Source organism: Lutzomyia longipalpis, chromosome 2 (assembly GCF_024334085.1).
Source record: "Lutzomyia longipalpis isolate SR_M1_2022 chromosome 2, ASM2433408v1".
NCBI lineage: Eukaryota > Metazoa > Arthropoda > Insecta > Diptera > Psychodidae > Lutzomyia > Lutzomyia longipalpis.
The window spans coordinates 22225352-22250383 of NC_074708.1; the positions used below are offsets into that span (position 1 = coordinate 22225352).

Here is a 25032-nt window from a genome sequence, read left to right on the forward strand (position 1 = left end):
CTAAAACATCAATAAGTTGTCTAATCAGTATGTAACATTAAATAATATTCATTATAATTGATCATTTACAATAGCAGTGAATTCTTGACAAAAGCAACAAAATAAAATCAATATTACGCCAATTCCTCGATCGTCTTTGTCAATTTAAAAAATATCATCATAAAAACGAGCCCCCTGGGAAAGAACCACCTAAGGAAAATTTAAATGATTTTTTTCCATCAGCATCCATTAAACTAAACCACTAAAACCACTCCGAGTTATTCGCAAATCTCAGTCGATTGACCAAGAAATCGAAAATCATGCTTCCAGAGTAGTGAAAGTGAACAATTTTGTTTCGGTTGGAAGAATTTTAATGAGTCACTTGACAAAGTAGATTTCTTCGTTAAATCATTTGATCATTAATGGAATAAATTAATAAATCCCCATCCAATACAGGTTTTAACACCAACACTTGAAATTTTAACACGAAAAGCTTGCAAAAACGAGGTGAAAAAGTGCGTGGCACTTAGAATTTTCCACAAAAATATGGAAATTATATTTCACAAGATATAAAATGCAGCACTTTACAATACTGCAGGTCATTTATCTCACTTTATATGTTAAAATCAGCTTTGTAACATTGAAATGTTATTTTAGAAATGGTCCTGCCTTTCAAGTTACTTTATACATATGTATTGAAAAAGCTCATAATTTATAATTAGGTAATTATTTTGTTGTATTCATTTCTTTTTTTTTTAACAATCTTTGAAATGTTCTTTAGGGATCATTTCTTTTTCCATGACTTAATCAAAGGTCAAATAATTAATACAAGAAATCTTTGGCAAAGTTAAATCGTTAGAAACGGAAAAAGCTCTTAAAAGCTAACTTAACTTGAGAAAAAAAAATCTTCATTTTTTTTCTTCCAATTACCCAAAAAGATCAAAAAGAAAACTTAAAAGCATAAATTTCAATTTTTGCGCCTATGTAAAATCCACTCTATTGACCAACTTGCGGCGCTCTAAAGCCCAAAGAATCGATAAAACAGAATTGCGTGCTTGGAAAAGCGACTGAGTGTTTGTGAGGCATTCGCGTGGGGATAAAGTCCCAAAGCCTCAAAGTAAATTCCTCTCCAACACTCTCATTTCAGTTCAAATCGACTCTTGGTCGTGTGAGTGCGCAATTTTGATTTTAAATTCTCCTTATTTTGCACCGAAAACACATGTTTTGGCGCCCAAGGTGTCGTTGGTGGTGGTGATTGATAAAAAACGTGTAAGATTTGTACAGCTGTGCAGAGAATTCAAATGTTTTCCAAAGTAGAGCTATTAAATTTTTTGTTATAACTTACGTGAGAATTTCCTTCCATTTTCCGATATTTAAATTTCGTACACAATGTAAGAGAAGTCAAGGAAAACTGTATTAGTCATCGTCTCTTTTTTCCTTCACTGGATCAATCATTTTCTTGGCGTCCAATCTGTGCGACTTTTGGCGCACATCCGTTTCATAAGTTACATTTTAAGCGTGCGAATTTATAAATTGATCAACAAATCTATTTTTTGAGGGACTCAATTGTGGAGGGAAAGTGATATTTGCCCACCCACCAGGATTATAAAGTGCGGAAAATGTGGTGAAATCACGGAGTTTTTTTTTCTCTTCACTCCATAAAACATTGACGAAATTTAATGTTTATTTGCTCAGTGCTCATATCCTCTCTTAATCACTCGTAAAAGTCAATAACCAACTGTTATTGGGCTTTGTCCAATGTGGTCAGTACCGAATGTTGAGGTGAAGTAATCCAGAAATGCCATAATTTATTTAGAGTACACTGAGATAAAAATAATCTAAACTAAATGTGTAAAAAAATAATAAGTTTTGTCTCACTATTTTTAAAATTTTTTTTTAATTATTCATTATAGTTTGTTTATATGATACGTGTTAACCAAAAATATAAAAGTAGGTATAAGATTTCCTAAATAATTTTTTTTACAATTAATTTATTGCTATAGCAAAGTGAACTATGTAGTTAAAATCGGACAAGTGGTTTTTATTTATCAAGTAACTAAATTTATTAAATATTTCTAGTAGTCTCATTACCATTTGACAAAATATTTTTTTATACTTCATGCAAAAGAAACAAGAAATATAGTGACGTCATTGATTACAGGTTATTGGGCAAATCTGTACCGGCTTTTTACACATGATCGAGTGGAAAATGTAATGATTCTTTAACGATTTCTAAATTTTTATTAATCCTACATGATTACGTGTATCCGAATTATTTTCTTGAGTAATGATTTACCCAATACCCAAAACTGAATAATCTCCTTTCTTAACAACTTTTGTTTCTTGTTTTGTTATTAAAAAAATCATTTTTGTACAAGTCTTTTTATTGGAAGTTCAAAGAAATAATCAATTTAATTAGAACATTTTATTCAATGGGAAATATTTTCTTCAGGGACTTTTTAAAACACGTGAAATTCTAAATGCCTTACCCCAGACTCTTCAATACGATATTTTTGTAATAAATTATTCCATATCTACAAAAATATTTTTCTCTCAGTGTACAAAATTCTCGCCAAATCCATGAAAGAAAGCAGAATTTTCTGACCTACAGCACAATAAATTCTTCATAGTATTTGTAATTGGAGAAAGAGAAGTCAATTAATTTCCATTATTGCGGTATGCTTGAGAAGTTGCTCACGTCACACTCACATTTTCCACATCCCCGTGTGGATTTCCTGTGTTGTACAAATTGAATTAAATTCATGGAATACCTAACGATGGCAAAAAAAACGAAGAAAGAAAATGAGGTGTGTCTTTCCGTTTTTCTCACCCATTTTGCGATGTGAAAAAGGCACTGTGTGTGCGAGAAAAAGGGCACGAAGAGGGCATTCGTGCAACTCTTCTCCTGGGCGGAAAACCCAACAACAGTGCTGTGGCCTAATTTAATACGTCAAGGTTTTCCACCCATTGACTCGACAACCCTCCCTGAAAATTCTCCGTCGTCACATGAGACTCCAGTTTTATTGAATTCTCCCGCCGAGACGTCGTTTTTCCACCACCCCCCCATTGGAGAGAAAACCAATAAAACTCACTTCACATAAACAATATCGTCACGTTGGGAAATGTTCTCCGACACTATCCAGCATGAATTTCCATCCCCTTATGCATGACAATAGAGGGATAACAGTCTGTTGTACAAACTGGAGTAATTTACATAATTTTTACAATTTTTTTTTAGTAATCTCTTTTGCATTTTCACGTCAGAAAAAAAAATCTTTGAACAGCCTTATTTTTTTCGAAAACAGTCGCATTTATAATAAAAGTTTTAAAATTCGTTAATTTTCATTCTTGAATTTATTGAACAGACTGTTTAAGAACGTACCATTATTGCTGAATATTTCTTCTCATCAAACATTATCACAACACCCAGAATTATAATTAGAAGCTATATTAGTTGGTATATGTTGGTATTTTCCACAGCACACTCCTTATAAAGCTTTATGGCGGAACGTATATATTTCACTTAATGTTTTCCACATTATTTGTAACAAAAGCTCTCCTTTTTCCAAGAATCTCGCCCGCTGATGGGAAAAAGATACATAACGTATATATGATTTAGTACGAGGCGAGACACACGATATCATAAAATGGAAATTGTATGTCGCGTTGTAATTCAAAGAAAAGGGTTCGTTTGAAATATTTCACAGCCGATTGCTATCGGGTGGATATTAAATGCGTTTGAAGTTTAGATAAGAAATGCATTTTCTATGTTATATTATGTAGTGTAGACATTCATATATATAATACTGTCCTGTGGGTGTTGTATAAAATTGTAACATTCCACATCCGATTATTTTATACGTTGTGACGTCCCTGTTACGTTCTTTATAAAGTTTTCATAATATATCTCTACATACATATATATATTTCCTCGGTACACGAGTCCTTACAGTATGTTCCTCCTCTTTTAGCCTATATATTTTAGAAAGATCAAGTGCAACGTGAGCGACTGCTCTCAATTTGCGGTGTTACTTTCATTCTCTGCCAACATGATTATGTAATCATGAGGAAAAGAGAAGCGAGGAACGACTAAAAGTAATAACGTCACGCAATTTTCATTACGTGTTGCCTCGCGAGACCCAAACTGTGGGTGGGTTTTCATCATGGTGTCTCTATATAATTGTGTGCTGTCCATTTCCACCCTGTTGCGTGTGTGCAAAAATTGAGGGAAAAAAGGACTAAAAGTAGAATGGCGCTGAACATTCAAACAGAACCCCATCAAACTTTATGCTACACTCTGTGGTTTCTTTCTCTTTTAGCATTCCATCTGCCTAACCCTTTAATATTACAATAATTCAGAGGGTATGAATTCCACTCAGTATCCGTTCAAATTAAACTTGAAAAAAAATTCTTTGCAAAATTTACAAAAAATTTTATGATATTCCCATTATATAACAAAATATTTCATTTAAATTTTATGTTCAAAATATTTCAGTCTAGTCCTGTATGAGTTGTAGACCATTCTACACGCGCCTGCCATTTTCATAAGCAAAGAGAGAAAATTTTCCTCTGTGGTAAACGCAATTGTCTTTCTCAATGTCACTACTAAAAGCAATTTTTATTGGTATAGAAAATTTTATTCTTTACTAAATGCTCACATCATAAATTTATTATTACCAAGTTAAGTCATTCAAGTTTTTTTCTATCATTGAGGACCTCACAGAGTGGGCCGAGTGAGCACACATTAGTCATTCTTTATTTTTATTGAGGTCGAACCCTATACGTTTTTTTTTCCTCAAGTATATAAATGAAAGAATTTTATTTACATAAATAAAACCACAACAAAACATTCACACTTTTCTGTTACACTTGTTTTCCCTTATCAAAGAAACTTTCTCACACGCCGTGACATTTGAGTACAATTTCCTACTCCCTCACATGTACCTATATATGTGTTGTTTTTTTTCTTACACTATTTACCCCATAGAATGCAGAGTGTGTATAAATAAAACATAATTGGAGTATTTGAAGGGAAAACTAGCCGACAATTTCGTTGTTAAACATATCCGTGGGCGATTCAAATGGTTCACAAAAATGACAAGAAAATTTCCCTATATAATTTACCAATTGATCTCCGTGCGTCCAAGAATAAAGAGACCCGGAAAAAGAACTGTTTGAGGGATGAAAATAGAAATCCCACAAATAGAATTTCAAGTGCCAAAATGGTGGTTTCCTCCTCAGTCAGTCAGAAAAACAATCCACTTTCTCATATTGATCATGTAAATTAAATCATGATGTGGTATGACCTCAAGTCACTGACTAAGCGCCTTTCAGTTTAAATCACATTTAATTCCGACGTAACACCGACTCATACGTTCACGACGTCATTCCCTATAGCCATTCCATTTTGGAAACAAGCCGCCACAGAAATTATCTATGAAGAGAGTTATGACTCACTGTCCACGTCTTATGTATGTACAATGAATCCCAGGGGTCAGAAGATTATTTTTTCAATGAACGAGATTCAATTTGTCGCAAATTCTTTGTAAATTTCCACTGAATTGTTTGAATGAGCAAAAATAAAATCTCCAGACGAGTGCAGAAGAATGATATTTTATGGGTCAAAGACACTCCTTTTTGTGCCATCATTCATGTCAATCGAAATCAATTGAATTTTTTTTTTCGCTAAACAGAGTTGCAATAATTAAATAAAATTAAATATTTTTTTTACAAGACAAGAGATATTTAAAAACTCAAAGATTTTCCTGAAACTAGAATCTACCAAAAAGATTGAAGAAGGAAAAGTAAATCATAACGCGTCCAGTTATAAGAGTTGGTGTCCCACAACGTGTAGAAGTTTGTTTATGCGTTGTAGTGCGATTTGTGAGCAGAATTAGTAGGCAAAGTTGATTTTTTTTGTGAAATTCAGCAATTTGATGGATAAAAATGGTCATATCTCTGGTTCTATAAGACTTACAGAAATTTATTGACCAGTTTTGGAAAGGTCTTGAAATAAACTATAATCTGACATATATTTCGATACATTTCAAGGTGACCTCTAGAACACAAAATGGCGGCTATTTGTTTTACTGAAACAGTTTTTGGCATTTTTTGCCCTAAAAGAATAGTTTTACAGGGTTCTAATGTTCTAGAAAGTTGTAGGGAATTGCAAAACCTTTAATTTGATACCAAGTTCAGAAAAATCGGACAAGCCGTTCAAGAGATATGGCTATTAGAACTTTTCAAATTCAAGAATTTTTCAAATGGCTATATCTTCTAAACGGCGACATAGATTTTCTTCATTTTTGGACTGGTGCAAGATTATTAGTCCTGCTACAACATATCAAAATTTAAAAGATTTGCCTAATGGGGATTCGGAGATATTGCCCCTTAAATTTAGGCAATTTTTATTTTTGATTTTAGCGCCTCTTGCGGATGTTTTTGGAACTTGGAATGTTCTAGACAGTTGTAGGGCTTCTTGAAACCTTTCATTTGATACCAAGATGGTCAAAATCGGTCAAGCCGTTCTCGAGTTACATCGAAAAAACACTTTTTGTTTTGTGCCGCCATATTTGCTAAACCGCTTGACCGATTTTCAAGTATGAATTATCGATAAAAATGTCTCACTGAGCTGTACAACATACTAAAATTTCAGACCTCTAGCTGTAAGGGAAGTGGTTGATGGTAGTTCAAAATGGCGGACGGCGGCCATCTTGGATTTTGAAAATGCGAAAAAATGAAATTTTACACCCACATTTCTATAGAAAACTTCAAACCGGAAGTCTCTATCTCCTACCATTCTCGAGTTATAAGACAAAGTATGGACCACCGGCAGGCCGACAGGCCGGCGGGCCGGCAGGCCGGCCGGATCAAAAATTTTCCACCACCATTTTTGGAATGTGGGATGTCTGAAACGTGCTCATACCAAGTTTGAGCCCGATCTGAGGTGGTCAGAAAATCCGACGATTACAATACTTGGTGTTGGCCACGAAGTGGAACACCAACTAATAACGAGGAAAATATTCCGCACGGAATATTTGGAGTTTTGGTGTGATAACTTGATAAGGCCGTTAACCTTCTGAAGTCCGTAACCCAAAAGTCGCATGTAAGATTGGGAGGTACCAATGTGACCAATCTCAGGGTTTCTCTTGCGTAAATAAAGAAAATTTGCACAGTCATGAAACTTGTGCAAAAATACAAAATATAGATTGAAAGGTCGGTCCTCTTACTCACGCGAGCTACAGAGGGTAAGTTTTTAGTTAATAAATTATTTAAAGGGATAAAACTAAAGTTAAGTTACTGTACTTGATCATATAATAAGTTTAATAGGTTTAATAACAATTTTCTTAAATTTTCGAATAATTTAAACACACACTTTTTCAAATAATTTAACGTTTTATTTAATTTAAATTTTGTATTTTTAAATGTTAAACAAAAAAAACAAATGCAGAAATTATATTAATCTGAAATTTTATTTATGTTCTTTGCAACTCTGTTTATATGAAAAGAGCAAATAAAATTACATTGTCGCGTGTGATTTCATATGAAACTTTTCACATTAATCGCACCACAGAAGAAACGGATGGCTTTCTCCATATATTTATCTGATTATCTACTAAAGGATGCGACACGCCATTTTTTGCAATTTTCCCATTAAATTATTAACAACTGCCGTCATTTAACAAGTCTGATAATTTATAGCATACCATATACAAAGTAATAGAAAGACAAGCATAAAACGTCCCTGCAAATGAAATAAAGTTATCGTTGCTGTGGAAATCGATAACAAAGAATTTCTAATTAATTAAAAATCTTTATTGCCATTATGAGTGGAAAATAATATCAAATCAAATGAGGCCAACGATAGAAATTGCTTATAAAACACCATTATTGTGGTATTCTGATGCACTGAATGCGGGGAATTTTATCAACTCTTTACCAAAAAAAAAAATACTCGATTAAATATGATATCACTGAAAGAATGTCAAGATAAGGCTCTGAGAGAACCTCAGTCGCGAATTCAGGAGAGTCTTTTTGAGCAATAAATTAAATTGAGTATTTTCCAAAGAGCTTTCGTGAATTGTAACAAAGAAATGGCTTTCTGTGCTTTTCCGGGAAAATGGTAGGTTTATAGAAAAGCCTTCACCAAAAGTCCGTTGCACCTTAACCCAGAAACGTCCACTGAAGGTAAATCCATTCTTATGGGTAAAACTTCCCCCCAAAATCCGCCACTTCCTACAAATTTATTATCTCTACTTTCATTGAGTGCTTTCGTGCTAGCCATTTTGTTGTATAAGGCGTGTAGTTGGTTTTAGTATAACCGCGAGAATTTGTAAAATATCATCAACTTTCCACACAGAATGCTTAGGAAAACATTTTGGTTCTCTGCATGTTAACCCTGAAAGTTATTTAAAACCCAACAAAAAATGTAAAATTTTGAAATCAACCAACTAATTTTTTTCCTTCTACTTTTTCTCTTTACAGAAATTAGTGAAGAAAATCCCAAAGTGCAAATTGCAAAAGTTTCTCTAGAGACAAATTAAAAATTTAATTTTAAAAATAAAAACCAAATTAAGTGATACTTTGAAGCACAAAAAGTGAGAGTAAACGTGTAAAGGAATCAGCATCACAATGACAATCCAAAACAGAGACAAAGAGGTAAGATGAGCAAATTCATTAATTTATTTTCACTCCCATTAGCACTTTTGCAAAATCCATTACAAAAAATCATTAGAAATTGTAATTAAAGTCAATAAGAATAATTTCGCGAAGCAACAATAAACTTTCCCGCCAAAAGTACTAAACACTGTGCGAATAATTAATTCTTCAGTCATTTAATAAAATTAACAAATTCCTCAATTGCAAAATACGTAAGTCTTTGTATTTTGATTGTTTGATTTACAATGTCCTCCATGAAGAGTTTTGAAGCGCAAAAACGTCAATCGTTCAGGACAATTTAGACTTATTGCCCCCATGTTGTATCTAATCTAATCAAACCTCTCAAATTTTCACCTCAAAACACTATCACTATCGATTGGATGAGATATTTATGGAGGACAAAATGTATTGCCCCCAATCTCATTTCCAATTGAGCAATAATGGGTGGAAATTTTTCCTCCAAAAACTCACAATCTCGTTCTTCTCCATATTGCAAAGTCGTCCCTCAGTTTCGATTACTTGCGCACAAGTACTTGATGCGATAACAGCGGTTAGTGAATTTTTGCACGCGCTACTTAAGGCTTAACGTGTTCTTACATGGGAGGGTTATCGTAAAAGTTTGTGGAGCTTTAGATAAGATTTAGAGATTTCCCGCGAAGAAAAATGTGAAAAATTGTGCAGACATATTAAAAGAGGGAAAATGTGTAATTCGATCCTTGAAGCATAAAAGCTGTGAAACATTTAGTACCTATATTTATTCCTGTATTTATTCTGTGGATGTTCTCAAAGAATATTTCGCAGTCAAAACGTTTTATTTGGCATAAAGGTTTAATTTTAATAATAGATTTTAGGTAACATTTATGTAATCTTAGCTTTATCTTTTCTATCATACATTGTCAAACGCCATATTGAATACAAATTCCGTAGGTAAATCTCTCTCTTCTAGCAGCTAATGTAGTGATCAGATTCAGATTTTGTTTGAGGTGATTGCGTTTTAGTCGCAATATTTCTAAAGAAATATTGGATTTATTTGACAGAATAATTTTTACTGTAATGGCGTGTTGTCTCTTAAATCAAAGAGTGGCATTGGTCAAGGCAGGACGGAACCCTAAAAAAACTTGCATCGACATCCCCTGACCAGGAATTGTCCGAGGACGTTTCCGCACATATTTAATCTAAATATCACCGTTATATCCAAACTTTTCAATTTCTTCTCAACGACGATTTTTCACAGAAAGATTCCTTACGCGTCTTTTTCTTCTAGAATTTTCTTCAAGTATGACCGATACCTTGATGATGGAGTTGAGTTGATACATATTTAAAATAATTACCCTAACTTTTTCCACAGACCATCAGTTTTAATTGATATTGGGTCATCTTATATTTACGTAGAATTTTAACCTCAAAAATCCATATGAAAAAACTGAAATGTATGAAAAAGCAGTCTGTGTAAATATAAGTTGACCCAATAAAATTAACTCTAAAAATGAGTAATGTTTGGAGAACCAAGGAATTAACCCATTAACCTTTTTAGCCACAGAATAATCTACACACAGAGTTAACAACAATCCTCGTAGGCACACATTGTATGTATGCTCTCTCTAATCATCCAGGAATTTCCTTTTCCATTCATTGACTTATGTTGACCATGAGAACTTTCCCATTGTGATAGTGGAGCTTACTACAAAATACGCAATTCGCTAAGAAAGAAACAAATTAAACTTTTCTTTCGTCAGATTGTGGTCGAGATTATCTTCTTCCGTTCTGACAACAACTTTTTTGTTTTCTTTTAATTCTGCGTCTGGTTGCCTCAAGTATGTCGTGCAGAGTTCAATACTGTGTCCATGCTTCTTTATATCAATTCCAAGAACGAACGCCATAATTGAAAGAAATCTCTGATGTGTGTATTCAATTGACATTTGGAGAGAAGTTTGATTAGAACTTTCCAACAATTCACAACTTCTCACGCTCACAGTGAATATTTTATTACGAAGTGTCTCCTCCAATGTCGCTTCGGTCTCTTCCCCCGAAAGTCGTTGGATGCGCATGAGTGTGTGTGGAATGGTCTCCCCATTTCCATACACACAGAAAAATACTTCAATGTTAACACACTGGCAGCCATATCCAACACAGGCGCGAGCAATATCTCAAACACTCTGTTTCATTTGTATTCAGTTGGAAGACATCCATCGGACGCCTCAAACGTGTTTCGCTTCGTGCTCTACGAAAAAGCCAGCATCAAGTGTGGAATTCTCATTTTGTGAGATTTTCTTTCGCGAAAAAGATAAATATATTCGTATTATTGTAGCAAAAAGTCTCAAAAGAGACGCAATAGAGTGTGATGTTTGATTGAAATTTCACATATTGGGTGTAGTTGTTGTGAGAATAGTGGATCTTTTGCCAGAAATTGCATGTGTTTTCCCGTAATTTTTGTGAAGCAAAAAAGACCCGACCCCCGCGCTGCTATAAAATATATACTTATATAGTTAGAGGTACAGGGAATGCCAAAGAAAGTGAATAAACGACTGTAGATGAGGGGACGTAAAACGCTGTGATCGCAATGTTTGTTTCTTTTGTCTGACTTTATTGCAAAACATCTCGCTTCGCTTGTATTTGCCAAAATAATTTTCGTCAGTGCAACTAAGAAGTGCCTCTGTCCGCGGGCACGCATCTCCAGAGTGATGTCTGGTAACGGGGTAATTAGCCAAGGATTAACCAGACTAAACAAACCCTTCTGCAACTATTCGTCATGGATGCGAAGACGACAGTACGAAGTAGGTTTTCCTTACTAACTACACTTTATGATTATTTCTTTTTGCGCCAAGTCTTGTCTTGAAAGTCTTACCGACCGATAATAAAAAAAAACTTATGAGCTTAAGAATTGTATATACATATAAAAAGAAGTGACTGCAAAACCACTATGAGCTTAATTTCATTTTCAACCATAGCCCGTTTTCACACTGTTTCGCTACAGTTTGCATGTCAACAAGAAATGCCCTCCCTGGTATATCATGTGATTATTCGTCCCCAGAAGAGTGTGGAATTCGTATCAAACCGTTGATGAAGTATTTTTGTAGCAAGAAGTGTCTCAAAACTTGTTTCACAAGTGACATAGCCCCTAGGAGTAAAAAAGCTCAAAGACACGTCTTCATTATTTCACAATAAACGCAAAGTATATTTTGGGATTTCACGCTAAAATTTTGCGGTCCAGATTACTTAAATAAATACAGGCTCTGTTGTATTCATATTAAAGAAGAAAAAAAAAGAAAAAAAAGATTCATGCAGATTTTTATTGGGAATTTCCCATCATATTATGTTATCATTGCCACTCGAAAACAAAGTGCACAAAATGGAAAAATTTTACGTATAATAATACTCCGATGTGACCTGCAATAGGAATGAGAAAAAGATTTTTTGAAAACGCTTCTCTATCTGGCACTAATTTATTTATAAGAAAATTTGAAAATTTGGAAAATAAAATTTATAAAAACCATAGTTCAAATACAATTCCTCATTCTGCCTTACAGAGTTATCACACAACAGTTTTAGTGATTATACCTTCTAATCTCTCCGTAAGTATGAGAGAAACAACACACAAATTACGATGCGATATAAAATATGTAACATCAAATACTTGAAGCTGTAGTGATAAGCCCTTATTCTGTTTTATTGAAATTTATCTTTTTAATGATCTTTCTTTATTATTTATACCGGTTAAGACATATTTCTTAAAAGGCTGTCTTGGCTTAACCCTTTCAGGACCACATAAATATTGAAACACTGAAACATATTTTCATTCGATCAATATCTATTCTGTGGATGCTCTCAGAGTATGTTTTAAAATTGAAAAGTCTTCTTTAAGGCTCCAACAGATGGACGAGAAATTCCTCGTGCGGTGCGGCGCGGCGAGGTTTTCGTGGCCCATCGTCGCTTCGGATTGGCCGAAAAACGTTCTCGCACGGTGCGGTGAGAGTGTGTGAGCCATCTCTCGCTTCTGATTGGCCGAAAACCTCGCCGCACCGCACCACACGAGGAATTTCTCGTCCATCTGTTGGAGCCTTTAGCCACTTCTACGTTTATTTTACGCATTTCAAACTATTTCTAAAGTATTAAAATAATTAAAATTTTAATCTTTGATCTGTAAAAGTACTAAAAAGTTTTTAAAAATAAAAAAAAAACATTTTATTGACCTAGTGATTTTACAAAACATTAACAATAAAGAGGATTTTCTAAAAATAAAAACTAACTTATGCAGGAAAAAGAAGGGTACCTATAAGAAAAACCTAGGTCATGTGCGTCTTCTGTAGAATATCTATATAATAAAGAAAGGTCTCTCTAAAATATCGTGTCTGTTCAGCTATGCATTTCTACACCGTTGGTCCGATCGTGATGAAATTTGGTACAGAGACTACTGATACCAGGCGGTTTTTACCAACGACTTTCTTTTTACCCCCAAAGCCCCCCTTCATATAGCCCCCATATAAAATTCATGCTTTTTTTTTACTACTTTTTGAATTCGGCGCCATAAATGTTGTGTGAAATTCACTTTCTCTCTTTTCCAATACCCTTCTACATTTTCATCCGCACTTTTTGTATGATATATCATACGCAAAATTGATAATTTTTGATCAATTTTTATGACGCGAATTTGCAAAATTTTCCTTCCAGAAATCAAAAATGAATCCGTGAAAATGTATCCGTGACGATCAAAAATGAATCCGTGACGCCTGAAAATGTATCCGTGACGCTAAAATGTTTCCGTGATGCCTGGAAATGTATCCATGACGCCTGAAAATGTATCCGTGACGTCAAAAATGTATCCGTGACGCCAAAAAATGAATCCGTGACGCTAAAAAATGTATCCATGACGCCTGAAAATGTATCCGTGACGTCAAAAATGTATCCGTGACGCCAAAAAATGTATCCGTGACGCCAAAAAATGTATCCGTGACGCCAAAAAATGAATCCGTGACGCCAAAAAATGAATCCGTGACGCTAAAAAATGTTTCCGTGACTCCAAAAAATGAGACTTCTGATACCAGGCGGTTTTTACCAACAAATAAATCTTCCATTAAATCTATTTTAATTCATCACAAATCTTTTCTCTTTTAAAAATTTGCGCGAAGCGCAACAAATCCCCGCGAAGCGGGGCGAGGTAAATTGGAGCGAAGCGACAATTTACCTCGTGATATATAAGAGGGTTCTTGCATGAAAAAGTTTTTATCTCCCATTTAACTTGTAGAACTAATAATAATAAACAGCCGAGCGTTTTATTTTCTTAAAATTCAATTATGATCCAGAAATTTTATATTTTTAACGATCTAGAATGAATTAAAGAATATTAAAAGAAAAAAACATAAACTTTGATAAAATTACTTGTAAGGGTGTTGAGAGAATAATTAAAATACACACTTAAATGTAATTATCACACCGAAACTCAAATGTAAAAGTTACTGACTCGGCGTAAACCATCCGTGCTAACCCTTTAAGATTTTAAGGGGTCTCCACGGGTGGCTAACTTTCAGCCAAAAATATTACATTTGACGCTGAGAGTGATTTACCACAAACGTTGCTCTGAAGAAAAATTTAACTTATCCTATTCTATAATAATTAAACAAACGATATCGTTGCTCAAGCTTCGTTCTTGACAGTTGATTTTATTAGTGCACAATGGAGACAATTTAAATCCATTAAATCATTGTCTTATCATATTTAAGAGATTGTAAAGGGATTAAATGAATGAGTTGAAATTATTTCAAAGTGAAAAAAAAAGATAAGACTTATTTGTGGTTTAATTTATTGCTTTCTAAAACTATAGAAATTGATTTCCCAATTCTGACTCATATAACGCTGTTTTCCAGCAATTTATGTGAGCTTTGTATAGTTTTAAAAATGCTTTAGCTTTACTGAAAATAAAATAATGAAAAAAAAAGACTTCAAAAGTATCTTTACTTCTAAGGGTCCTTAGAGATTTTGCCCCATTGTCCCTTTGCTCTACAATAATGAACAGAATATTCTTCAAAGAACTTAATCTTTATTGCAATATCCGCACATTTCTGAATAGATTACTCAACAAAATTTCATTCTTAGAAAAAAAAAACAACAGCTTTTTGTGCAAATTCTTACACAGAAACCTTCTTCCCATCCCGAAGGTGCAAGCAAAAGTGAAAACAGCCGGAGAGAAGCATAAATGAATGTACGCAACAACCCAAAGCTTCCGCCTTCTTTAGCCACTTGATCATGTGTGGAAATATGCAGACAATTTAACAATAATAAATAGTTAGAAAACTTGCTGTATAGAAAAAACACAGATAATTTCAACATGACACACTTACATAATACGTCTGTAAATTGCATTTTTATGAATGAGCATCGACAAACTGCAATTACGGCCACCTTATCAGCACTTTTGCCTTCACTTGTTCCCCACCAAAAAAAAGCTCCCTCACTCCCCGAGAAGGCCTCAAACAACGCAGATATTGCAGAAAATGCTAAATTAAGCATATGATTTCAGCATGAGTGTCGTGTACCAGCAGCATTTTTGTAGCAACATCTATAATGTGTTTTTCGTCTCTAAATGATCTGCGTCTTTCGTAAATTGATATAAAAAAGTGGGGAGACAAACAACCTCACATAGATTCTCCTTCTCGCACCACCACTTCTTCAATCGTGGGTACACGTGAACTAAAGCGGCAAAATATACCTTCATGTATATAATTTTCATACCTACAATGCCTTCAATAAATCTGCAAGAGAGAGGCCTACACGTAAAATCCTCAAACGACCACAAACTCATATAAAATGCAAATATTTTCATTTCTTCCATCTGTGTGTGCCTATTTATCTTATTAAGTTTCACTATGATTGAATTAATACATGATACGTTAAATGAAGGTCTTCAACACCTTGGGTTGTTTTTCTACGTACCTGGGAATATGGAGAAATTGCAAAAGAGTGAGAAATCGCGCAAAAATGACAAATATTTTCAATACGCAATCGGATATAAAAAAAAACGATAAAAAATGTCGTCGACAGAGTAAAAAAAAATTGTGCTAAATCATCGGAAGTTTATTTACGTGGAATCCATATAGCTATATATAGAATGGGAAATGAACATTAACTTGCTAAAAATATCCCAAATACGAAAGCATTGAGAGGACGATGACTGGCTCTAAAATGGTCATTAGGCACAGAAAATACAAAGAATTTATAAAATTTTGCAGAAAAACGTAAGAGAATTCTGCATTAAATTGCAGAGAGTATTTAGCAAATTTGAGATAAGATGAGAAAAGTCCATCATTGTAAAGATATAACTTATACAATTATTTACCAACTTCAAGGTTTCTTTCCACTATAAAACTAAATACTATACTCAAGATTCCTCATTTTCGCAGCAGCAGAAAAAGCAGCATTTACTTGTATATGTATGTTTTTAATTTAGTCTGGGTGTGTGTAGTATTAAAATTATGTTTGTTTAAATTTAGATTATGTTTCAATACACAGAGCTGAAAGAAAATATTCAGCTCAAATCAATGGGCCTCATTTTATTGCAACATAAGCGTGTCCTTGTCTTTGTATTGCTGTAAAATGATGAGCATGGCACTTGATGAGAATCTAAGAAAAATCAAAGAAAATGTTGAGGACTGTTTTCACTATGAAAATGAAGATCCAACTAAAGATATCCTGTAATTTTTGATTACAGGATATGTTTGATGTTCTAGATTATTACTTTTATTCCTTGTATTTGCAACACTGAAGAGTATTCTAGAAAATCATTTAAAGATTTTTAATATTTCATGAAAAAAGATGACCCAGAATTTCAAACTTGAAGAAAAACTTGGAGAATTTTCTTCATCACATCATTTCATAACGTCATCTTACTGAACGTTAGAGGAAAGGCGTTAATTGATTTCATGAAGTTGGCTATACAAACATCTCGCTCAAGAACATCTGAATCAATATGGGCAGACGTGCACCAAATGTGTGTTAGCAAGACTATACCGAACCAATAAAGTTGTCTCGGGGAATAATTAATTGATTTTCAGGGAGAAATTTCTCTTAAATAATCAATAAGTGTAAAATTATGCTTAATGTGTATGTTTTGGGTTACATTGATTCCATCGAAGTCATGTCAAACACACCCTCAAAATTACATAGGGAAGCTATCAATTTAAATTTCTTACCTATTAAACCTTTAAAAGGTGTCTCGTGTTAAATATATTAGATAGCTAATAGAATAGTTTATTGTTGTGTAGCCTATTCTCGCAAGGAAGTATTGAAATTTAAAACGCATTTCGTGCGCAAAAATAAAACGGCTAATAGCGCTATTTTTCTTAGAAATTCTGAGTATATGTAGTCATCAGTGACCCCTAAGTAGTACCTGGCTAATTGTTAGGTAGGTGTATAGTGGATACAGCTAATTTAAAAAAAAAAATTCCCAACAACGTTAAGAATACTATTCCAATGTCTTATGCCTCAAGATGGCCAAATTATAGAGTAGATATTTTCATGAATAAATTTTGCAATAAATATTCTCATTTATCCTCGACACTATGTAATGTATATTTAGTTAACTTGTTTTAGTCGTGATTTTTTAAAGATATTTTTGAAGTATGAATTATTTTTATACTAAAGAAGAGCTTTATGAATAGATAACTCTGATTTTTATTATCAGTCCTATTGAACCTACTTCAGCTTTATCATTCAACCACATTTACGAGTTATCTGATAAAATGGTTGCGTCATGTATAGTATGATATGAAATCTCCATTATCTTTAGAAACATAACTCAGAAAAAGACTTAAATCACACACAAAAACCCCCAGAATGACTCCTCAACGAAACTCGTGAGAAAATCTTATGATTTTTCTTCACCTGCTTCTCTTGTTGCCCTATCACGAAACTTTCTTGAAATAAACAAAAAATAAATAAAATCACATGTTGATAAGAGATTTTTAGACCCTCTGATAAACTCAAATAGGTACATGTTTCCCATATTCATTCCATTGCTTCAATTAAAAGTTAATTCACCTTCGAAGTGGTATTGCTTGCCCATTGTTAGATTTTCTCAGGAGTTTCGTGAGTTTAATTTGGTTTTTTTGTGGTTATTTTTTCAGGAAGTACCTGACGAATTTGAATTGCCTTACCACAATAACCATCAAAGTGAAATCCTGGATTCATCTGGGCAGCCTGTTATGATAAAAATTGACGTTCCAGTGCCTTTACGTGATGAGCCACGGTTCCCAAAGGAAAAATGGAAAACCTTCTACTGTAAGTAATGCCAACATAGCTAATAGAATTTTAGCATTATGTAAATAATGCAAGTAGTATTGGTAATTCTATTTGTAGTATCTCCAAGAGAATATCTCTCCCTAATAGAAAAAAAAAGTATCGGTTAACCATATAATTTTTCTTGCTTATCGTAAATCAAATATATATATGTATACAATCGGATCGCTTCCTGTTTTTCATCATTCCATCTAAAAGGTTGCTGTGAGCACGACAATCAAAACATTGTGTAATGCTAAAAGAAATATTTATATACATACCTACTGCATATATACACTGGAAATGCTATAGTTTGTTTTGATTGTTTTATTTGATACAATTTGTCCCAATATAGAATAGCGATAAAAGAGAAGAAAAATAGTGGAATTTTTTATCACCCCAATCTCCGACCAATTGAACTTTGTATTTTCTAATCTAACAATAATAAATAAATAAGAAAGCTCTCGACGTTTCTACACATCACCACAAAAGCAATTGAGGAGAAAATTGAAATAAACTGTGAAAATTCATGTCAACTTCAATTTTTGCTGATAAAGTGATTCATTTAGAATGACTAATAAGCAATCACGAAATTATACACGTTGCGCACAAAAAAAAAAACTTCAACAATACCTACAATGAAATTGCGTCAAGTAATTTATAGCGATGGACGACGACAAAAAGTCTGTTGTGCAAAAAAAGAAATATAATACCCAAATCAACTCAATTTTTGTAGCTAATTAAATATTGGAGGTTATTTGAATGGGAAAAAAATGTTCAGAAACATAAAGTTTGCCTGTCTATAGCAAGCTATTCGGTCCATTCTCTGAGAGCATAAGAAGGAAGCAAAATCGCGGAAGAATTGGCAAAAGTTTATTTTTAAACGATTCCACATAATAACAAAATATTTCTGTTTGTATAATACCTCGAACACAACACACGATCAACGTTGGAATGTTTAATCTCGCTCATAGCAATAATGCATGGAGTGGCATCTTTTATTTCTTGTTTTGCTCACAAAGCCCCCAGGCATTGCTTTACTGTACTGTTGACAATGTATGTCAATAAGGCATTTTATTGAAGTTTTTTTAATTAAAATTCTTTAAAAAAAAAAGTTACAAGAAAATAGCACTGGAAAAAATAAACATAAAATTGAATAATAATAAATTTCTCGTGGCCACTGATGAAGGTTATCAGCAAATTCGAAAGCTTTAAAACAAATTGTTTTCTTTACAAATTGAATGTTTTCTAAAGGAAAACTAAACAGGTGTTACTCAGTAATTTTTACATTGCTCAATCAACTCACAAAATATTTTGCTGTTTAGTTAACGGTTGAAGCTTTGTTTCATATCGAAAGCTCTGAAAATAATTTATAAGGGATAGCTAAAATTATGGAAATCTGGAACATTTGTGAGCAATTCTTTACTTAAATTTAAAATTTTAATCAATATTGATTCATTTAACGACAATGCAAGTTTTATGGATGATAGACAAGAATAATAAGCTCAATATTCAACCTGTTAGAATTCATCGCAATTAATTACATATTATGACGTTTCGGACACGTATAGCTCCTTCCTCAGGCCTGTTTTATTATGGAAAATGTTCAATACATTTCCGAAGCGTTGTAATAATAAAAATGATTAAAACTGAGGAATTTTGAAAGGTCAAAACCTCTGCTTTACCTCTACTACAAGAAAAACCGAACCTTATTTGAAGAAATTTTATTTCATTTAAATTGATTTAAAAGTTTCAATAATTATTAAACTGTTCCTTCATTTGAAAGTCCTATTTTAATTTCTTATTCTGCAATTGCTGTAATCTTTCTTTGTATTATGCTCTTCTTGTGTCAACAAAAACCACAAGACGTCACTGGAAAAGATAAACCGTAGGATTTTTTTTTGTGATGTTTACTTATCATGTTAATGATTAGTTTTTTTTTATTGTTATCATTCTTAGATAATTGAAAGTGAAGTATAATGTATATACAATTTCTATATTATGTATAAGCAAATCATTAAGATTATATGTTTGTTTATTTCTTCTTAACATTTTTTTTAAACATTGCTTCGCCACTCATACGAAACTTGAAACTCAACTCTCTAATAAAAAATAAATAAAGGAGAGAACTTTTGCAGCTTCAACTGATCGAATTTTGCATGTTTTCTCCATTCTCTCTTTTACGTTGAGGAGGGTGGTGGAGTAATGTTGTGAATTTCCACATGAAGAAGCCAACAGCTGAGAGTTTCTGGGCACTATTGATTTTCTTCTTATGTATTAAAATTTAAAGTAAATGGTGAAAAAAGTGCCCGCGTTTCATGACAAACCACTAATAGGACACTCAAAGTTGATTGGAAATTCACACGACGCAACATGCTTTTGTGGAAGTTATCACAAAAAATCTATGGGGGTGTTTTCCATTTTTTTTCTTCAATTATTTCCCCTTTCATTTACATACAATATCAGAGGGATACATTACAAACGAAGAAATGAAAGAAGGGAGAGAGAAATTTTGAATAAATTATAAATTTTTCGTGAAATTCCAAAAGAAAAAAAATTCTGCTAAAAGGTATAATGCTTGAATAATTAATTGAAAGAATTTTTTTTAATGTTCGTGTTTCCAGCATTTGTGATATTAGTCGTCAACTTCATCCTAGCCACCGTATCACTCTCCCTTGTGCATGAGCGATTACCTGATAGGGAAAAGTACGGACCACTCCCGGACATTGTCCTGGATAATATCCAACAAATTGACTGGGCGCTCGATGTCAGTGAAATTCTCATCATGATCGGCGTCAATTCATGCATTATCCTCATAATTTTCCACAAGCATCGGTGCGTATGGATGAAGCCTCTAATCATGCATTAAGATAGAGACAATAATGTTTTTCCCTCCATTTGCAGATTCATTGTGATGCGACGCGTTTTCCTCCTAATGGCCATGCTTTATATGCTACGGTCCATCACAATGTACGTGACAGTACTACCTGTACCCAATACAACGTACTACTGTAGCCCAAAGTCAAACTCAACAACACCCCTCCTCATTGCCAAACGCGTCTTTCAGCTCCTCTCCGGCTTTGGGCTTTCCATCAATGGCAAGCATACCTTCTGCGGAGACTACATCTATAGTGGTCACACCGTCATGCTCGTACTTGCCTACCTCATCATCAGTGAATGTAAGTCAATCACTTTTTGCTTTTTTATTAGATTTCTCTGCAAAAGTGATTAATCAATGTCTTCGGAGATTTTTCTTTCTTGCCAAATATGATTGAATTGCTTCCATTTTCTAATTTGTTTTCTTGATAATAATTTAAATCAAGTGAAAATATTTTTTTTACAATTATGCTTTTGGGTCATAATTTATTAAGATTTTAACTCGTATGTCTAGGAATTTTTTTTTTTTGAAATTTTTACAAAATCTAACTACAAAATTATCCAGTAAAGCATAGTATTGACGTCATTGCTTGGAATTTTATTCAAAATTTGGCGATTTTTCCTAACTAATATTCTACGAGTCTAAAAAGAAATTATTAGCCTGTTGATTTCTGAAACTTTTCGTTTCTCTACGCTCCTAAACTATATAGACTAAACTATGTATATTATCTCAATAAGTAGTTTTGACAAACATCCTAAAAATTCTACGGTAAAGGAATTTTTTCACAATTTAGGGCAGACCGGGGTTAAAAAAGTCACTTAAGGGTTTAGAAAAAGCTCAAAATATCATATTTCCCAAACAGATAAAGCGAAATGTATAGCTCATTTCTTTACGAAATTTACTGCCCTATACAACTCTTTCTCAGATGATTTTGTTCTATCTAGCTAGGAAATATGATATTTTAAGCTTTTTCCAAACCCTTAAGTGACTTTATTAGCCCCGGTCTCCCCTATCGTTTTTTTTTTTTAATTATTCTTAAACCCAGTTCATGCAAAAATAGTTTTGTAGATAATCGGAAAGCATTAAAGGAAAGAACTGAACAGTTTTCTCGGTTTTTTTTTCATTAAGATTTGCTGGAAAATATCCGAATTGATTAATCAAGGAAAAACAAAATCCACGCCCCTATTTTGCCATTTAAAACAAAAATGTAGAAAATGCGGCAAAACTTCATTTAGAATAGATATTTTGTCATAATTCAATAGAAACTGGCTCTAAAGAAACTCAATAACTTATAATTCTCAGCATTAAACTTTAATGAATTATTTTTATGCAAATGGAGTCATGTAAAAAAATATATACAAGACATTCATTGTCAATCGTTTACCGGTTTCTTATCTATGTATTCTACATTATATAATTTTATTATTGCATTAATATATATTTTTATTAGATATTTTGCATTCGAAACACAAGCAAAGGAAATCGAATTTATCCAGAAAGAATCAAAGCCACGCAGGAAGTTCAATATAGCGAAAGTAATAAATAAATTCATGCGATTTTTTCCGCTATTCTACATCAAGCATTAACATTTTTCCCCATGCTGGAAATTATGCAAATTCCCCTCCAAATTAACGCAAAAAATAGCCTTGTTTTTTTTTGTTGAAAAAAATCACCTTTTTGCATGCAAGAGAGCGGATGTATTAATAGATGGTACAATTTTTTCTAATTTAACATTGCAGATTCACCGAAACGCTTCTATGCCATTCACTGGGCAGCCTGGCTGAATGCTCTTGTCGGAATTATCATGGTGAGTTTGCTTTTACATGACATACATAAGTATTCCCTGGGGATTTTCCTTATCAAAAACCTCCATGCCGATTGTTTGTAGTGGGTGATAAAAGTTTTTATGGAACCCAAAGACCCAAAGAGGAAAAGTCATCACAGCCAGGTCATTGGATTCTATATTTAAACAGATTTTTGTACATACTAAGCTAGAGCAGCTTGAACTAAAGCTTTAGCTGAGCTTGGGCAGATGCGCTGGCAAGTCAAAGGAAGGTTTTGTATTTTACAAAATTCTGTGGTTTGAAGAGATTCAGTAGAAAAAAAAAGAATTGTGTGCAAAAAATTGGCTTAGTCATCAAAAAGTTTATTGTAATAAAACAAACGAAAGAAGAAAAAACAGAAAGACGTTTATATTGTTTGGTTCGTTTGGCAAAAGTATTTGTTTTCACCTTTTAAATTATCTACCATGAAAGCGATGAAAGTAGATTTTATTTTATTAATGTAATTTAATTTGGGTGAAATCCAAAATCCGCGGAAATTCTTTGCAAAAAATATTTTTATGTATTGAAGTTATTTTTATTTTCATTTTATATAATGTTTTATAATAGGTTACACCTTTATTTATTTTTTATTAATTTTGAAAATATATTGCACAGAGAAGATTTGGACAAAAGGATCAGTCTACAATAAATTAACTTAAACGACTTAAACTAATAAAATTCTAAAGACAGCCTGAAAAAGATGTAAATAAGACAATAAGAAAACAAGAGAGGCGAGATAGTGGGGCTGTGAGTCGAGATTACTGGGGGAGTTGTCCACATCTCCCATGTGGCGCTCACCAGATCGGAGTGCCACAAAACAAATTAAATTTTTAGTTTTCTAATGCTTAAAAAACATTCTCCAAAAAACTCCAATTCTGTGAGAAAAAAATATATAAATCTTACACATTTACATAAATTTTTCTATTTTTTTTTCGTAGGTCCTTCTGGCACATGGGCACTACACAATCGACGTACTTATCGCATATTACGTGACCACCCGCATTTTCTGGACGTACCATGGGCTGGCCAACAACAGCATGCTCTTCAAGCAGTCGTCCAACAACTACCTGGGACGCGAATGGTGGTTCCCGTATTTTAGATATTTTGAAAAAAATATCCGCGGTCCCGTCCCGCGCCAATACGAATGCCCCATCTCCTGGCCACGGCGCTTCTTTAGTAAGCTACCAAGTCGTGAGAGTTAACACGCGTCCGTGCCACGTTTCTAGAAGTCGTGTGATGAACAGTGTGATGGAACTTCAGAAGACAATTTTTTTCTTACATTGCTTTCGCAGAAAAAAAGCCACAAATTGATTTTTTCTTCATTCATTTTTTATAGGAAACATAATTTATCAATTTCCCTGCGTGTGGAAGTATAAAATGCGCGACAAAGAGAATTTGCTTGTTCTCCATTTAAAATGTATAATAATTTCTTTGTGGAATATAAGAAATGAGATCATTTGCGCAATTTTTTTTTGAGGGAAATTAAGGTGATTTATAAAGATATTTTTGGCAAATAAAATGAATTAAAAAAAATGGAAGGAATAAAACAAGAGAAAGGGGCGATGCTAGAAGAACCTACAAAGTCTGAATTTATTATTTTCTAGTGTTTTGAGTTTAGATTTTTAAATGCTAGTTGTAATTATAGAGATTAAAATATTACTGTAACGGTCATCACTGCTGAAATTTGAAAAAAATTGACATATTAGGAACTGCTGTCAAAATCCAAATGTCATTAATATGTCAAAACTAATCTAACAAAGCAGTATGGCAAAAGAGCCTTTAAAAGAAAGAAAGATTTATAATCTTTTAAAAAAAAGATCATAACTTTTTACAAATCAAAGGAATTGATTCCAAAAAAAAAACAGAACGAGTTTGTAGAAGTTTCTTAATTAGTGATAAAATGTATAAAAATTAGTAAAGTGATAAAAACTAATTCCCTTGAAAATAAGAGAACTAAAACAGTAATGTCTAAATATACAGCCTTGAAAGAAAGAAAAACGCTGCGGAGTCACGAGATATTTTTTCTCGTGCCTGAAACATGAAATAGACCAAATCTTCATCTCTCTACCCCCACTTTATTCTAATCTTCGGCTGAAAATCATTCTTTCAATCAACCCATAGGAACATCCATCATTTTCCGGGTGCACATGATCATGAAAAGTACTTGAGGAGAGACAAGTCAAAGTGCAATTAAAAGAGCCACGCGATAGATGAGAATTTTATCGCAAAAAAAACCAAATACACCAAAAAATGTCCATATCATCCCCCAAAAAAAGAAGATATTTTTCTATCAACAATCTTTATCTGAGAATTTCATTTTATCTCTTTATATATTTTCTGTGAAAGAGGAAAAGAGAGAAAAGAGTTGTACTAGAGACAAAAATAGTTTGTAAGTGAAATAAAGAGAAATTAATATAAAGAAAATGC

The 25032-nt window shown here is 33.2% G+C and overlaps 1 protein-coding gene across 5 annotated transcripts; it reads left to right on the top strand.

Moving 5' to 3' along the window:
• The first annotated feature begins 1118 nt into the window (after positions 1-1118).
• LOC129789726 (phosphatidylcholine:ceramide cholinephosphotransferase 1-like) lies at positions 1119-25029 on the top strand. 5 transcript variants are annotated; one of them, XM_055826742.1, is made up of 7 exons: positions 1119-1248; positions 8464-8637; positions 17754-17907; positions 20529-20739; positions 20809-21083; positions 22522-22589; positions 23544-25029. In XM_055826742.1, exons 2-7 carry the CDS (start codon positions 8611-8613, stop codon positions 23805-23807), a joined length of 999 nt encoding a protein of 332 aa, XP_055682717.1. In that variant the 5' UTR covers positions 1119-1248; positions 8464-8610; the 3' UTR covers positions 23808-25029. The 5 variants fall into 5 exon arrangements, with proteins under 5 accessions (XP_055682717.1, XP_055682720.1, XP_055682721.1 ...); XM_055826745.1 differs by having other exon boundaries at positions 1129-1761; XM_055826746.1 differs by lacking the exon at positions 1119-1248 and adding an exon at positions 1271-1370.
• Positions 25030-25032: the final 3 nt, after the last annotated feature.

Coding starts and splice junctions, on each gene's coding strand:
- LOC129789726 (XM_055826747.1), top strand. CDS start 11,319: ATGTCTGGTAACGGGGTAATTAGCCAAGGATTAACCAGACTAAACAAA. Junction 17,908..20,528: donor AAAATGGAAAACCTTCTACT/GTAAGTAATGCC, acceptor TCGTGTTTCCAG/CATTTGTGATATTAGTCGTC. Junction 22,590..23,543: donor CTCTTGTCGGAATTATCATG/GTGAGTTTGCTT, acceptor TTTTTTTCGTAG/GTCCTTCTGGCACATGGGCA.